A 17,453-nucleotide genomic window follows, 5' to 3' on the forward strand; every position below is an offset into this window, starting at 1 on the left:
CCCACACCACCGCCATGAACGCCACCGGACCACCACACCTACGCAGACGGTTCCCCAGGTATTCTAGATACGGGAAAAATGGGATTTTGGTACCCACCAGTAAATCCTTTTCTCTGATTCCACAGGGGACACTGGAGGTGCTTACGCTGGGGTATAGAGGCGTGGATAACTGGAGCCGGCACTTTAAATAATTTAGAAGTGTGAAGCTCCTCCCCCTCTATGCCCCATCAGCCCCCAGTTTAGAAAATGGAGACCGAGAGGAGAGAGAACAAGCGGAGTAAAAGGGAGAGAACACACAATCAAAACATACAACATATGTAACAAACCAAACAGGCAGGCTAAGAGCGCAGAGGTGGGCGTCCAGTGTCCCCTGTAGAATCAGAGAAAAGGATTTGCCGGTAGGTACCAAAACCCCATTTTCTCTTTCATCCACTAGGGGACACTGGAGGTGCTTACGCTGGGAACGTCCCAAAGTTTTCCCCACGGGCGGGAGCGCTCTGCGGCACCTGCAGAACAAGACGGCCAAAACGGGATGCCGAAGTAGCAAAACGTATCAAATTTGTAAAACTTGACAAACGTGTGAACTGAAGACCAAGTGGCCGCACGGCACAATTGTGACGTGGAGGCTCCTCAACCGGCCGCCCATGACGCACCCACTGAACGTGTGGAATGAGCAGAAATGGACGAAGGAGGCCGGCAGTCGGCACCATCATAAGCCTGATGAATAGTCTGCCGAATCCAACGTGTGAGAGTCTGCTTAGACGCTGGCCAACCCCTCCGAACCGCATCATAGAGGACAAAAAGCGACTCAGACTTACGGAGGGAAGCAGTCCTGTCAACATAGATGCGGAGAGCTCTAACCACATCCAAGGTAGAACCACCAGAGTCCTCCACCAAAGACGGTACTACAATAGGCTGATTAATATGAAAAGGCGACACTACCTTGGGAAGGAAGGCAGCTACCGTCCGGAGTTCCGCCCTATCAGCATGAAACACAAGGTAAGGTGGCTTACAGGACAGAACACTCAATTCCGAAACTCTACGAGCCGAAGCTAGAGCCAGGAGGAGGACCGTTTTCCAAGACATACTTAATATCAACCTCTTCCAAAGGTTCAAATATGGGCAACTGAAGAAACAAAAGCACTAATTTCAAGTCCCAGGGAGCTATCGGAGGTACAAAAGGAGGCTGCACACGCTAGACCCCCTGAAGAAACGTCTGCACCTCAGGAATGAGAGCCAATTTCCGTTGAAAGAAAATGGAAAGGGCAGAAACCTGCACCTTTAAAGTTCTAAGACGAAGGCCAGAATCCAGACTAGTCTGAAGAAAAAGCAGAAACCGGGACAACTGAAATGTCCTAGATGGAAGATCCCGACTGGAACACCACGAGATATAAGAACGCCAGATACGATGATAATGCGCAACCGAAACTGGTTTCCTGGCGCGTAGCATGGTGGGAATGACAGAGTCTGGGATTCCTCTGCGTCTTAGGATATCGGTTTCAAGAGCCGCTCTGTTAAACGCAGCTGCGCTAGGTTGGGGTGTACGAAAGGACCCTGCTGTAGCAGATCCGGGCACAGAGGAAGGGGCCACGGATCGTCTGCCAGTAGGGACCGAAGGTCCGCGAACCAACTTCTCCGAGGCCAGTTCGGAGCCACGAGAATGACAGAGGCTGACTCGTGTTTTATTCTTTTTAGTAGTCGAGGAAGAAATGGAATTGGAGGAAAGAGGTAAACTAAGTCGACGTTCCACGGAACTGTCAGAGCGTCTACTGCCACCGCCTGCAGATCTCGAGTTCTTGACACGTATACCGGGAGCTGACAATTCAATCGTGATGCCATGAGGTCCACCTGAGGACATCCCCATCGACGTATCAGCGCGTTGAACACGTCTGGATGAAGCTTCCATTCCCCGGGATGGATATCCTGGCGGCTTAGGTAATCTGCTTCCTAGTCGTCCACACCCTGGATGAATACCGCCGACGGGATTACTGACTGGCTCTCGGCCCACCTGAGGACCTGAGTTACTTCTCGCAAGGCCATGCGACTCAGAGTCCCTCCTTGGCGGTTGATGTACGCGACGGCCGTCGCGTTGTCGGACTGCACTATTACTGGACGATTCCTTAGAAACTCTGTTGCTTCTATCAGAGCATTGTAAAGTGCTCTGAGTTCCAACACACTTATGGGCCACTTTTGTTCTAGAGGGGACCATCGACCCTGAAAGTGATAATCGAGGACCACTGCTCCCCATCTTTGAAGGCTGGCATCCGTTGTTACGATGATCCAGTCCCACACCCCGAATCTCCGGCCTGCTAAAAGATTGTTGGATTGTGTCCACCAGAGAAGGGCCACTCTGGAAGTTGGGCTCAGACGGATCTGTCGATATAGAAGCAGATGAGACCCTGACCCCCGTGTCAATAGGTCCAGCTGAAACACCCTGGAGTGGAACCGGCCGAACTGTAGTGCCTCGAAAGCAGCTACCATCTTCCCCAGGAGACGCAGACAAAGAAGGAGGGACACCTGGATATCCCGGGCTTTGTCTAGTGGAAGATCCTCTGTGATGCCGTATCTAAGATCATGCCCAGAAACAGGAGCCTCTGGGACGGATTGAGATTTGATTTCTTGAAGTTGATTATCCAACCATGTTGGGTTAGTGTCGGATATGTCAGTAGGGCATGACTTGTAAGAAGAGATACCGATTGCGCCTTGAGTAACAGGTCGTCCAAATAAGGGATTATGTTCACTCCCGATGACCGAAGGAGAGCAATCATGACTGACATGAGTTTGGTGAAGATGCGGGGAGCCGAGGATAACCCGAATGGCAATGCCCGAAACTGATAATGATCCTTCAATATGGCGAAACGCAGAAAGGCTTGGTGTGGTTCCCAGATGGGAACGTGGAGATAGGCATCCTTGATATCCAGGGATAATAGGAACTCTCCTGTTTCCAAGCTCGCAATAACGGACTGCAGAGACTCCATTTTGAATCGATACATCTTCAAATACAGGTTCAATGACTTGAGGTTCAAGATGGGCCTGACCGATCCATCCGGTTTGGGTACTACAAACAGGTTTGAGTAGAACCCCATACCTCGATGTTCTGGAACCGGAACAAGCACAGATGATACTACTAGAGACTGAATAGCCTCCTGTAGAACTCTGGCCTTGTCTGCAGGTATTGGCAGACTAGTGAAGAATCTGTCGAAATGCTCCTGTCTCGAGCATTTCAGATATCAGGGACTCAACCTACACACACACACACACAAGTTTTAGGCAGCTGTGGAAAAATGCTGCAAGTAAGAATGCTTTCAAAAATAGAAGTAATGTTTTGTTTTTTTTATCAATTGACAAAATGCAAAGTGAATGTACAGAAGAGAAATCTAAATCAAATCAATAATTGGTGTGACCATGCTTTGCCTACAAAACAGCATCAATTGTTCTAGGTATATATTTATTACTAGTTATTTATATAGCGCACACATATTCCGCAGCGCTTGGTACACTTGCACACAGTTTTTGAAGGAACTCGGCAGGGAGGTTGTAGGTTTGCTCAAATTCTTCTGTCTCTATGTAATCCCAGACAAACTTGATGATGTTGAGATCAGGGTTGTGTGGGGGCCATATCATCACTTCCAGGACTCCTTGTTCTTCTTTAGGTTGAAGATAGTTCTTAAATGACATGGGCTGAATGTTTGGGGTCATTGTCCAGCTGCAGAATATAATGGAGAGAATCAGACACCTTCCTGATGGTATTGCATGATGGATAAGTACCCGCCTGTAATCAGCATTGAGGACACCATTAATTCTTACCAAATGCCCAACTCAATTTGCTTAAATGTAGCCCCAAGCTTGCAAGGAACCTCCACCATGCTTCACTGTTGCCTGCAGACACTCAATACTGTATCACCCTCCAGTCCTTCGGTGCACAAACTGCCTTCTGTTACAGTCAAATATTTAAAATTTTGACTCTTCAGTCCAGAGCACCTGTTGCCATTTTATGCACCCCAGTTCCTAAGTTTTCATGCCTAGTTGAGTCGCTTGGCCTTGTTTCCACGTCGAAGGTATTGCTTTTTGGCTACAATTCTTCCATAAAGACCACTTCTGGCCAGACTTTTCCAAACAGTAGTTGGGTGTACCTGGGTCCCACTGGTTCCTGCCAGTCCTGAGCTGATGGCACTGCTGGACATTTACCGATTTTAAGGGAAGCATAATGTGTCTTTCATCTGATGCACTAAGTTTCCTTGGCCGACCACTGCGTCTACGGTCCTCAATGCTGCCCTTTTTCTTTGTGCTTCTTCAAAAGAGCTTGAACAGCGCATCTTGAAACCCTAGTCTGCTTTGAAATCTTTGCCTGGGAGAGACCTTGCTGATGCAGTATAACTACCTTGTGTCTTTTTGCCATGGAGTATGACCTGCGACATGAAACTGTCTTCCACAACCTCACCTTGGTAGCAGAGTTTGGCTGTGCCTCGCCCAGTTTTAAGCCTCCTACACAGCTGTTTCTGTTAATGACGGTTTCAACCTACATATGAAAATAATGATCATTATCACCTGTTTGGTAGGATTGTTTAATCATACACCAGACTATAATCCTACAAAATCCCTGACTTTGTGCAAGTGTACCTAGAAGAATTGATGCTGTCTTGAAGGCAAATGGTGGTCACACCATATATTGATTTGATTTAGATTTCTCTTCTGTTCATTCATTTTGAATTTTGTTAATTGATAAAAATAAAACTATTAACACTTCTATTTTAGAAAGCATTCTACTTTGCAACATTTTTCCAGACCTGCCTAAAACTTTTGCACAGTATTGTAAATTATAGTTAGAGCCCGCCACTCCACCAACCTGGATGGCCATCCTGCCGCAATTTGTGTTGCAGCAATATATATTAATATTTTTTTTCTCTTTCTCCCCCTCCCTCTCTCAGCCGCTAAAAGTCTTCCACTGACAGCTAAGAGTGATTGCTGCTTACACAGACTTCGTTACTACTACTCCTGTCCCACCTGTCTATTCACGGCCGCCAGCAATCGAAAGTGTGTTGGTGGTTAGCTGCTGGCTTGCAATCTGCCAGAGCGGTGATAGCATGACGGTCACTGGGAAGTTTGTGTTTGCATACGGCCTGAGTCCTGCTAACCATCAAGGAGTACTTCACCTTGGAACCACAGCCTCCGATTGTACTAAAGAATAACTTACCTTGTGGTGGCATCAATTGCTAGTAGAAGCAGCACCCTATAAAAGGTCTATTATATAACTGGCTACTCTCCTACATGGACACAGAGTGGTAAGAGATGGTATATATCAATCTCTATGAAAGGACTTCTTTATTTCAGCAGCATACTTGGATATTTTTTAGACTGTCAACTGGATATAATATTTGTATTTATTTCCATTCTACATTGTATCACCTAGTGATTTCAATTGAGTCTATGGACTTTTATCTTATAACTCAGTACTGTGACCTGTGTATGCAATAGAATATTTGATTTTTCACTGTGGCTATTTGATTGGATTTTAGATGTATATGTATCATTTTTGATTCAGATTAGGTGATTATATATATGCTTAATTGGATAATTTTTTAATAAAAGGAAATACTGGACTCATCTACTGTATCAGTTTGAGCGCTCCATATTGTTTGCTTTTATCTAAGTTTGTGGGTGCAGAAACCACTTGTGAGCTGCCATCAGATACAGCTGGTAGTTGGGAGTATTATCAGCGCACCTTTGCGTTTGTTAATTTGAGTGTATTCACATCCAAATTGGAGGAAGGGTTTAAGAATCTTCCTCAAGGCTGTCTTGAGGAAGAGCTAATCGCGCGAAATGCGTTGGTTAACTGTATGCAGCTACTCACCTCACCAAGACTTTTACACCAAGCTTGAGAGTGTCCAGCAAGGGTGCTATTCGGAAACCCCTGCTGCTGACTTTACCCAAATATTAAGTATAATCTTAAACTTTCAGTAATATTTGAATTACTTTGTATTTCATCTGTTTATTTAATAAATTCATTTTCTGCATTTATCTCCCAGTGGAGTGTATTTTATATTCAGCACCCAGGGTCATTATATACTGTTTTCACTGCACTTACTTTGGGGCTAAGGGTACCCCTAATAGTGACCACAGGCAGCAGATCTAGATTGCGCTCAGAACCTACCCACTTTTGTGCTCCTAAACATTATTCAGCTTCTCTAGACCTCAGAGAGAAGGAATTGGATCTGGAGCAAGAGGAGACACACTTGCAGGCTGGAATGGTCAAAATACCTGAAAGTGTCTCATCCTCACACAGAATGTATCTCAGGCTCTCGCCCTTTGCAGACAGATTGCTTCAGACAAATTCAGACAGTGCAATTGGCTTCAGTTTGCCAATAAAACAACTTCCTCTCCAAAAATGCGTACTGCTCAAAGATTGCAGTCGCAAGTTAGATGAAACATTATACATAGCCCTGGGAGAAGGCAAGATAGAACATGCAGGCCCTTTACAGAAAGGCTGGACCAATTACAGAATTCCCATAAGGGAAACAAGACTGTTCGTTCAGACCTGTGTTAAATGTAAAAGCTTTGAATCAGTATCTGAAACCTTAAAGGTTCCACATAAAAGGCTTACAACAAGTACCATTTCTACTTCAGAAGAATGGTTATTGTGTGAAAATAGATCTAAGAAGCTTTCTATTCTGGATCTATCCTCCCAAACCACGGGAAGCTACTAAGGCTTGGATGGAAAAGTCACCTATATCAGTGGACAGTAATAGTATCTGGCCTCTCCAAAGCCCCTTATACATTTACAAGGGTAATGAAGGCCGTGCCGTCCCATATCTGCCAAAAACAAGTCCAGTGTATTGCTTACCTGCACAATGTGCTTTTGGACACACATAGATCCACTAACTCTCATACAACACAGAGACATGACGCTGTCCCTTCTAACAGACCTAGGTTTCCACCATAAACCAAATCTGCAATGTTTCCAACTCGCCAGATACCCTATATGGAGTTTATACTGGATACCTAGCGTTCCCGCTAGGCTGTTTCAGTGGGGTGCCGTGCCCTGCCCCATTTCTGGAGGGCAGAAAGCATCCTGCCCTCCAGCACGGCGCCCCGCTTAGACAGCCTGCGGGTTCTGTCTCCACCCGCGGGTCGCAGTGTCCCGCGGGTGGTCAAAACAGCGGCGCAGCGGTCAATGCCAGTGAATGCATGCCATCCACCGTGACCGCAGCGCTTGGGGACTGCCCGGCATGTCCGTAAGTGCCGGGCACGCCCGCAGGAGTGACGTAAAGGGGACGCGTCATAAAGACACTCCCCCTTTTATTTGGTCACGCCCACTTTTCGGGCAAGCGCAGAAGTGTCCTCTATCTAGTTCTGGTACCCTGCCTGCTGCCGGACCTAGAGTAAACACTAGATACCTCTTCTGTTTCATTGAGGGTTCCTGTGGACAAGTGGAATGCAATTCATGTCAGTGGATAGCCATTCAAATGTCAGTTCACAATACTATACAGAAACAATATCCAAATTTTGGGGATCTGGCTATTGTATTCGGGAAGATGACAGCACTATCATCAGGGTTCTGTTACGATTCTTGCACGGTTGTGTAAGACCTCTAGTGCCAACGAGAGTATCTTCCACCAATAACAGCCACCCGTTGTTCCCTTAGTGATTTATACTCACACCGGTACTTAGGTGGCCGCCTGGATTTAAGCCTCCAGCACTAGAGGCTTACACAACCAACGAGAAACCGCAGGACTGCTGACTACAAACAAGGCAGAACTGAGGAGTGGCAGTCCTTCCACTACTGGAACTAGCTGGAGTGAGGCTGCAGGCAGATGATTACTAGTACAGATGTAAAAGACAAGATACACAAGCAGCGACAGATGGTGATTATCTCAGATATGCCTTGGGACTATGGTGCAGCAAGGTCGCCAGGCAAGGGAGCGGCTAGACAATGAATACAAGCTGCGGAGCAGGAGTGATCTGGACAGTGATACTGCAGGATTTACAGACAAAGACTAGACAGGCAAGATAACCGATGCGGCAGGGCCTGCGTTACAGTCAACAACAGGACAGGCAAGAAATGCACTATAATGTGGCTGGGCAAATGGCTGAAGTAACGGACTAGGTTCAAGGTGCGACAGAAACAACACGGTCCACCAAAGAAAAAACCTTACACATAAATATCTTAAGACTCAGAGCAGAAAACTAGCTCTACAGACATTGTGTAGATCTGGGGATACCAAAATTACAGAGCTAGACGATCTTACAGCAGCATTGGAAATTTGGCACTGGGCAATGGAAATAATCCTCAAGGCACCATACATACCAGACCACACAAATTAATTAGCAGACACTTTCTAGAGAGCACCCCACATTAGCCAAAAGTAGTTCTTCAGATGTCGGTATTTAAAAAAAAATAAAAAATAGTACAAACATTTGGGGTTCCAGGCATAGACCTGTTTGCTGCCCCTTCTACAGCTCAGACTCCTCTGTTTGTGTCCAGAATATGGACCAAGGGTGTCTGGATGATTGACGCAAAGTCCATCCAATGGACAGAACTCCCTCTTCTATATGCATTCCCTCCCCCCTATTACTAAGCGTTCTAATCAAATCAAAACAGACCAAGTTCCCAATATTATTATTTTGTACCCAATATGGTCAGCGAAAGTCTGGTTTCCCCTAATATTACACCTCAGAATAGGGCTCAAACTGTCTCTGGGATACTCCAGAGAATGCTTTCAAGGAACCATAGACCTGTTGGACAAGCTAGGTCTATGTGGATGGCCTCATTAATAGGCTGCTTACAGACTTCTCTTTAAGTATTACCACCACAGTTTTAAAAAAATGCATCCCTGAGACCCCATACCAGTGCCAGATATAAAGCTATTACAAATTAACGAGTGGTGTTCTAAATCATAGAAATCACACCGGGAAGGAGAGCACCACCAACAGTATATTATCAATATGGACATGAACCCAGAACAACAACTTTTACAGTTGGTCAATAGATAAACCAATATCAATACTATTCCTGTGCAGGGTCCTATTTCCCATTCCCCTTTCTTTATAGGAATTGCAAAGCCGCAAGGAAATGGCTGTGCAATTCCGTGTCATTAAAATTCAAATGCAACAGAAGGCGTCTTTAGGAGATGGATGCCTCCTATTAACATTTGAGAGATCTGAGTGCTGCATGTGAGGACGCACGCAGTCTTGGATCATCATCGGTTGCAATTCGCGATGGTTTCAGGCACCACGAAGCCTGCGTAAGCTGCTGGTCATAGGCTCCGGACACCCGGGTCCAGGAAGCCTGCGTCTGATGAAGCAGACCCTGGACCAGTCATGCCTTCAAAAAGGGGGCGACATGCCCCCATTTTAAAGAACCGTGCTGGATGCTACTCCCGCTCCGCCACCAAACACCACAGAATGTCAATCCTGCCGCGGCTCACAGGGGGCTGCGAGTAATATCGCAAGACCCTTTCTGCACATGCACAGAATGGGTTTGCCCCTGCGATCATGGGGAATCTGCGTTCAGCACTGCACTTGCGTGCAATGTTGAATCAGCCCCTATGTCCACAATGGCCTTTGAGCGCATTCATTGGACTGCACAAAACAATATGCCTCGGAATATGTTTATACAAGGGGTGGGCAATCGGGTCTGTGATGACTTGGTTCTAGCAAGAGCTTTAATAATTCATGAATCTAAATGGGTCACAGGTCCTTAGGTCCACACCACTAGCAGTTGAAAAACAGCCTGCATAAAACACGAAAGAGGACCTCTTGTTCAGGACCGTCAGAGGCAGCTTGGAAACCATCAGATCAGTGTAGCATAGGTGAGCAAAGTTTTCTTGTAAAATTTATGTTTCCATATTCCATCCAAAATTAAATTCTTAGTTTTTTTAAATCATCTTTTAAATGGGATACGTTCAAAATCCCAACAGCGGAGATTCTGGCGTTCAAAACACTGGCGCAGGCATCACGGCAGCCGTGATCCCATAAGTAGCGGAGACAGGGGGTGGGTTAGGCATTTGGCACTAAGGGGAGGGTTGGGTGCTGGGAGGTGGCGGTTAGTTTTATGCACTAGGGGGGGGGGGGTTGGGGATACTTAGCTAGAGCCACCGGGATTGTAACCTGGTCGGGGTGCAGGCGTCAGGATTATGACCACCGGGATCCGAGCTCTGGCATTCCGTACCCATCCCCTTTTAAACATGGCAGACAGCACAGTGGATACAAAGAGTTTAAAAACAGAAAGGTAATCAGGAATATAGTAAAGTGATTTAACACCACCTACCTTTTCTGGTAAAGCTGCCCCAACCTCCTTCATGGCTTCAACACGCTTATGTAGAGAGCTGGATTGTTCAATTAAAGATTCTGCAGCATTGTCATGATCTTTTAGTCTCTCTAATAGAGTCTTGGCATCCTGTAGGATCTTCTCTATTGTACATGTCATGGCTGCATAGAAATTGCCAATTAAATAACTACAAAAAAAAACAAAAAACAGTAGTTTCTTGATTAGACCAAGTTTCACTTGAACATAAAGATTTTTTATTTATTTATTTTTTTACACACAATGTAGGCGAATTCCCTGTACATTTATTTATTTTTTATTACCAGTTATTTATATAGCGCACACATATTCCACAGCGCTTTTACAGAGAATATTCGGCCATTCACATCAGTCCCTGCCCCAGTGGAGCTTACAATCTATATTCCCTACCACATGCACACGCACATACACACAATAGGGGTAATTTTGTTAGGAGCCAATTAACCTACCAGTATATTTTTGGAGTGTGGGAGGAAACCGGAGAACCCGGAGGAAACCCACGCAAGCACAGGGAGAATATACAAACTCCACACAGTTAGGGCCGTAGTGGGTATCGAACCAACGACCTCAGTGCTGTGAGGCAGTAATGCTACCATTACACCATCTGTGCTGTACATGGTCCATTTTAAGAGCAGCCCTGCTGAAGAGACTGCCTACATTTCATGTAAATGTCATAATGATAAATAATGCCAATGCTCATATAACCACTCCTCCTCCACATTAAATGGAGCTCTAAATTACCTGCAATGTTATTGTACACAAAAAGAGATACTGACTGGGGTGGTCTTTCCCAGGAACTCTAAGGCTGGGTACAGAAGGTAATAAACAAAATCTAATTCAGGCGCTAAAATTATAATCAAAAATGTAATGGATATGATGAACTATTACAAAAAAAGCTGCTCTGGAAGTGACACTGCAGTCACCACTTGAAACGACTAAATAGTTATTTATAATTAATATTATACATAAGAGCGCTTATGGGTACAGAAGGCATTGCTTTTTTATTTATTGTTTTGCAAATATGCACTAAATTCAGGCACTTGTGGCAAATGGGCTGATTGCAACTGTAATAAACACATATACAACTATGGAACTGGCATCAACAAAAGATAATTAACTTTTTAAGACAAATATTTTCATTAGCGGGGTGAGGGGGGGGCGGTTGCAGGGTTAGCAGCAGCAGTGTAGGTTGTGGGTGCAGGATTAGGTGTAGTGTGAGCGGGGAGGGGGGTGAAGGGTTACCAGTGGTGATGTAGTGTAGTAGGTATTGTGTGGGGGGTGCAGGGTTAGTGACAGTAGTGTAGGTAGTGTGTGGAGGGTTAGAAGTAGGATCTGTTCTGTGCATGGCCAGTCCATGGAAGCTGTCTGCAAGGCTGGAAAAGAGGCAGTGGAAAAGAACCGAGCTGCAGAAGGTGAGGTAATTAAGGACTAATTAAGCTAATTGGAAATTTCCAATTGTTTAGTCATGGGGGAGGGAGGTATCCAAAGGGTTCCAGACCAAGTGCTGACATTTTTTTCTTAAAATATTAGATTTAGGAAAAATTTTAAGTACTCTAGGGACACTCAAAAAAAAAAAAAAAAAACCTCTCGCCCTTACAGGAAAACCTTTGCAGGTGGGAGATTTTTGGTAAGTTCACACCTAATTGGATATGCCCCTATGTATGATTAGGTATACCAACAGTCCAGCGCTGCAGTGTTTCTTGGCATTTTCTGCCAGAGACAGTTTTTTCTTTTTACTAACATTTCAGCTACTAGTGTTATCTTAAGAGACTGACAGCTGATTGACCCACTTTTAAGATAGAAAAATAAATACCAGTATAATTCACCTGAGTGATACTTCGGTACTTCCGTATCTTTGCGGCCCCCTGGTTACGCTACGTAAGTAGCGTAACCAGGAAATACTATTCAGCCCCTTGCGGGCTTGCTGCACTCGCCAGGCTGCGGGCACGGTGGCTCGCCACATGGATTTATTCCCCCTACATGCCCACTTGGATGGTAGGGAATGATGTTGGACATCAGCATAAAGATGAGCCAGTGTCCAACTATTCGGCCCCTTGCGAGCTCGCTGCGGGCACGGTGGCTCGCCACATGGATTTATTCCCCCTCCATGCCTACTTGGATGGTAGGGAATGACGTTGGATGGTAGGGAATGACGTTGGATATTAGAGTAAAGATGATCCAGTGTCCAACGTCATTGCCTACCATCCGTCATTCCTTACCATCCAAGTGGGCATGGAGGGGGAATAAATCCATGTGGCAAGCGAAGCGAGCCACCGTGCCCGCAGCGTACCGAGCCCGCAAGGAGCAGATTAGTATTTCCTGGTTACAAGGGGGCCCCAAAGATACGGAAGTACCGATATTTCTATATGTTATGCATATTCTGAGAAGACCACACGCTTTAAGTGATTTGATGACCATAGGGGCCTCTGATGGTCGAATGGGAAGTTCGTAGATCTGCTGAGAGAAGCTTGTGGCTCCCAGCAGCTTTGGGACTGTAAGTAGCAGCATGCCCTGCCAGCTGGTTGACCTGTACAAGACAGAAGCAAAGCCACATGTTCTTTAAGCCTGGACATGAGCAATGGCCTGCGTGTTACGAAATACTGTACAGTTGAAGTGCATGCATGTTGTCGCTAGTAAGGAATATAACACAAACAGCAGCCACAGAAAATATAAATGTACAGCCAGCTAGTAACCGTACAGCGACAGCATACCGCTACCCACTACTACACCCAGCACCCATTTCTTGCCCTTACCTGTGCTGAATGCTACAATCCGCTGCCCGCTTCCGTCTGCCAAGCGCCGGAAGTCAGAAGCACCTGCTCTGATTGGTTGTATGCGGTTGACGTCATACTCTTGTATTATAACAATTACAGGCATCATTCAAAACGGGTATCGGTGAGAACCGAACCTCGTGCTCCCCTCCCAGTGTCTGGGCCCGGGGGCAGCAGAGAGTTAGGAGATTCGCTGCACAGTGTCCTGTGTGCCAGCAGCGAAAGGCTGACATTCTCCCTATCAGTCCGGCACCAGCAGCTTCGTGCGGGGAGCCGGCTGTGATCTCCCTCTCTCCGGTGACATCTTGTCATTGACACCCCCTTTTCCGAACCGGGGACGCGGCGCACATTACACCGCTCCTCAGCGGCAGAGGTCGCTGCAGGGGGCCGTTCCGGTGTCCCGGAATCTGGGCCGATTTTCACCCAAACCCCATAAAAACGGCCATGTCATGTTCGGGCAATTGCCAGTTTAATTCAAAGGGAATTTTACCATAAAAAGCAGATAAGAAACTAAACTGGGAAACAAGCTGATTTAGGATCAGTTATGAAATACTTAGTAAGCTGAAGCGTTATGTACAACGCGTTGGTAGTCCCGAAGCGTGGCGAGCGGACAACTTTCTTTAGCTGGCATTAATGGGCATGAACTGCACTTCCGCCCGCACTCACGTCACCTCCAGGTCCCTAGCATGAAGGGGAGATAAGCTCTACGGTATGGCCACCTTTACGCTCTAGGTTTTGCCGTCATTTTTTTTTTCTTTGCAAATCAATTTGCCCTCTAGTGGTCAGTACTAGTGATGAGGAGAAGAGTTCGTGCTTGTTCCTCCGAGCCTGTATCTTTGTAGACTAGCTGGCCTGTGTAATATTGGAGACAAAGTACCAACCATTCAGCTTCTTCCATTTTTTCAATGCACAGCCTGTACAATGACAGGAGCTGATTGGTTGGTACTTTATATCTTTCCAAGGCTTGAGACATCCCCCTCATAGTTGCTAAAAACTATCTTTGATTCCAATGGGTACAGTCCCAGGTTTTGGAGGTATGCTGCTAGAAATTTTCATCAAAATCTCTTTTTTTTTTTTCAATAATATTTTTATTAGTTTCAAAGCATACAAAATAAAATACACAGTAATACCTGACATTTTTATAATACAAATAAGGATTGAGTGATAAACATTGAAAGGTATAATCTCAAATAAGTATTGCATTAAAACAAATCATAAAAAATAGTTTAAATGAACAGTACAAAGTACTAGAGAAAAAAAAATAAAAATTAACTACTGTATATAAAAGAGTACACTTCAGAACTCCACCTTTTCTCAATTTTCCACCTAGGTAATTTAAATCCCTGCACCCAGAAATTACTGGGGCAGAGTGAAAAATGTAACTATCATAAATCCTAGATTAACCCTAAGCATGTGAAAAATGAATAAAAGGCTTCTCTCACAGTGTTAAGACAATAATAGTTATGATAACCGTATGAACGTTGGATAATCGAACATAGTGTTGTTTCTTGTCTTAGCCAATGAGCTAATATAAACCACCAGGGATAAAAGTGCTGACCCAGGGTAATATATATAGCACAAACCATGAGTAGTAGTAAGGGCAGGGAAGCAATTGCCAAGTGTTTGTGTACCGAGAATACTATTCACATAAACATAGGAAGATTTCCCCATAATATTAGAGAATTATTGTTGAGAAATATGGTAACATATTGCTTAAACCAGAATATTGGGTCTTAAGTTACCGCTTATGTAATGGCACCTAAAAGGCCACTAAAAATATACAATGTGAGGTATGTGTGGGGACCAATCGAGTAGAACTGGTATCTGCTATATGCCACCCAATGTGCTGAAGCATAGGTAGCGTACTGCGGGAATGCTCCCATACCCATATACAAATCCCAAATGTCATGGAAATGATGATCACGATCTGCATCAGAACTGTACATTGCTGTAAGACAACTGTAAGATGGTGGGGCAGGAGTAAATAATGTATCCTCAAATATGTGCATGGGCATAGATACAACAGGCAGAGTTTCAGGGCTAATATGAGTATCATCACCAGTCTCCAAATCTCTCTGTATCTGTATTGGAGTAAGTGGACAAGGGGCTTCGACTTTCAAATGTGCCAGGTCATGCCCCAAATCAGGGGTTTGGATTGTCAAGTGAACAGGGTTATGGTCTAAGAGTGACAGGATGCAGTCAAATTTGGCATCAATATAGGGTAGCAAGATCTCTGCCAACTTTATGGTTAACTGGTTTGCAAAAGCTTCAGTGAAGGACACTGATGACATGCCTGTCGCTCCTGATAAAAAGGAAGGGACAGGGAGTAGGGGAGAACATGTCTCCTGTTGCGGAGTTTCAGATATGAACATATTACAAAACATAGTGTGACACTAGAAAACAGACAGAAAATAAATGCAGATTGCAGAATATTAAATAGTGACAGCTGCAATTTCATGACCCACCACTAAATGTCAGTAAAGTACCAGTAGAAAACACATACACATCGAGAATACTGGTAATAAATAAGTCGGTAACAGTCAAATAAAATAGAGTGATAACAGAATACCACTGCTTGGATAAGTGACAGTCCCCACCAACCTCAGCAAGATAGTACAGGGAACGTCCATTGAATGTCCAATAAATGAGGGTGGTGTACTTGAGCAGCTTTTTGATAACACAGGAAGTTTATATGGCAGCATGCAAATATATCACCCAACACCTTCAATAATCAGCTCCAGAAGAGTAGCAATACACTCAAAGCAGCAGGGGCTCACTGCATAGCCAGGCACCAGCAGGATAAGTGTTGTTCAGGCTCCAAAAAGCAGCAGTAATTGCACAACGAGTCCCAGACAGCAAGCTCCAGCAGCCACAGGCATCCAGGAGAGTCACCACACGTGCAGCTCACAGCACAGGAAAGCAGATGGCAGCAGGGAAGGGAATCAGATAACAGGGCTGTGTCAGCAAAGCATTCAGAACAACCCCAAAAGCAGCCACCACCTCAATCAGGTAAACAGCAGCCAGATGGGAGGTATAGAGGGAGGAACTGCTGCTGACAGGTTCATGCCAGGGGGGCCCTGGCAGTCATGAAGGCCATCCGCGCTGATGGCTGGACTCCGGTGGAAATATTGTTCTCCAAGAGAATAGCCTCACCAAAATATTCCCCACACCAAGGACAACTTATAGTGATAAGATGGAGCCCCGTTTTCAGTGTAGATGAGGAGGATGTAGGCAGATTCTGCAATGACTCTCAGGAGACTAGCTAAAATGCGGCCATACTAGATGCCCCACCCACCGGAAGTCCATCAAAATCTCTATATGATTTGGGAGAGGTTGGCTATGATATCCCGACACTTGGGATGCTGGCTGTCAATATACTGACAGCCTACCCTTCAACAAGACCCGTTCCATTAGGTACAAAATGCTCTGCTCCTGAACTTCCCATCTAATTTATGATTGCAGTCACCTCTGTTGAACTAGGTAATTGATAAGACAGGTGTTTCACCACAGGTGTCTGCAATCATAAATTAAGAGGGAAGTCTAGGAGCAGAGCATTTTGTACCTTATGGAATGGGTCATGTTGGAGGGTCTGTGACAGTGGCATCTCGATGCTTACAATTCTGACAGGCGAACGATAAGTACTGCTCCCCTGCCCTATTTACCCCCTAACCCTCCTTTCCTGCGCCCTGATATTAACCCTCCCCAACCCACACCCTAACCCTCCCTCCTTAATGCCTAACTCCCCCCCCCAGTCAGAGCCGGCCCTAGTCATAGGCATTCTAAGCAAATGCCTAGGGTGACTAAAATGCCTAAGGGCATTCAGTTCTGCAGCTCTCCCTGCCCCCCACTGCCGCGATCAGAGCTCAGCTCCAATCGGGCTGTGCAGCGGTCAGGTGACTGTGGGGTCATGGTGACAGGAGATCATTCTGGCTACTGGAGGAGACAAGGCAGATGGCCGTGGGAGGGCATGCTGCACATGCCCAGCCATGGCTACTCCTCCCATGGGCCTTTGCGGAGCAGAGCCGTGGGTTACCATTCATGGCTCCGCCTCCATATTAGCCACCGCCCAGCACTCATCGGAGAAGAGGCCAGGCATCTGCAGCATGCCAGCAGATGAGCAGCATCAAGAAAGAAGGCAGCAGGGATCAAGTGTCTCAGGTAAGTTCACTATCACTAGCTCAGGCTGGGGGACAGTCACAGGAGGAGAGAGGGGGGCAGCTGGGCCGGGGCGGGCACACACTCACTGGGCACTGTACTGGGCAGAGAGGGGTTCTGGCCTGTGCTGCTGAGTCTAACTCGGAGGGCCTGGAGCTGTAGAGGGCCTGCAGACTGGGCTTAAACATAATATTACAGTTCATATAAATAATGTATATATATAT

At 45.7% G+C, this 17,453-nt stretch overlaps 1 protein-coding gene across 1 annotated transcript in view; it reads right to left on the reverse strand.

Annotated features, from left to right (window-relative positions):
• The window catches only part of SIKE1 (suppressor of IKBKE 1), a 43,629-nt gene extending 30,487 nt beyond the window's left edge, over positions 1 to 13,142 (reverse strand). The window contains exons 1-2 of the mRNA XM_088446311.1: positions 13,057 to 13,142; positions 10,268 to 10,454 (exon numbers count right to left, since the gene is read on the reverse strand). Of these exons, the coding sequence (XP_088302437.1) occupies positions 10,268 to 10,426 (159 nt within the window). The 5' untranslated portion in view covers positions 10,427 to 10,454; positions 13,057 to 13,142. The remainder of the gene's footprint in view (positions 1 to 10,267; positions 10,455 to 13,056) is intronic.
• Between the last annotated feature and the right edge of the window lie 4,311 nt (positions 13,143 to 17,453).

This window comes from Taudactylus pleione, unplaced genomic scaffold (genome assembly GCF_031769625.1).
Source record: "Taudactylus pleione unplaced genomic scaffold, aTauple2 ptg000396l, whole genome shotgun sequence".
NCBI lineage: Eukaryota > Metazoa > Chordata > Amphibia > Anura > Myobatrachidae > Taudactylus > Taudactylus pleione.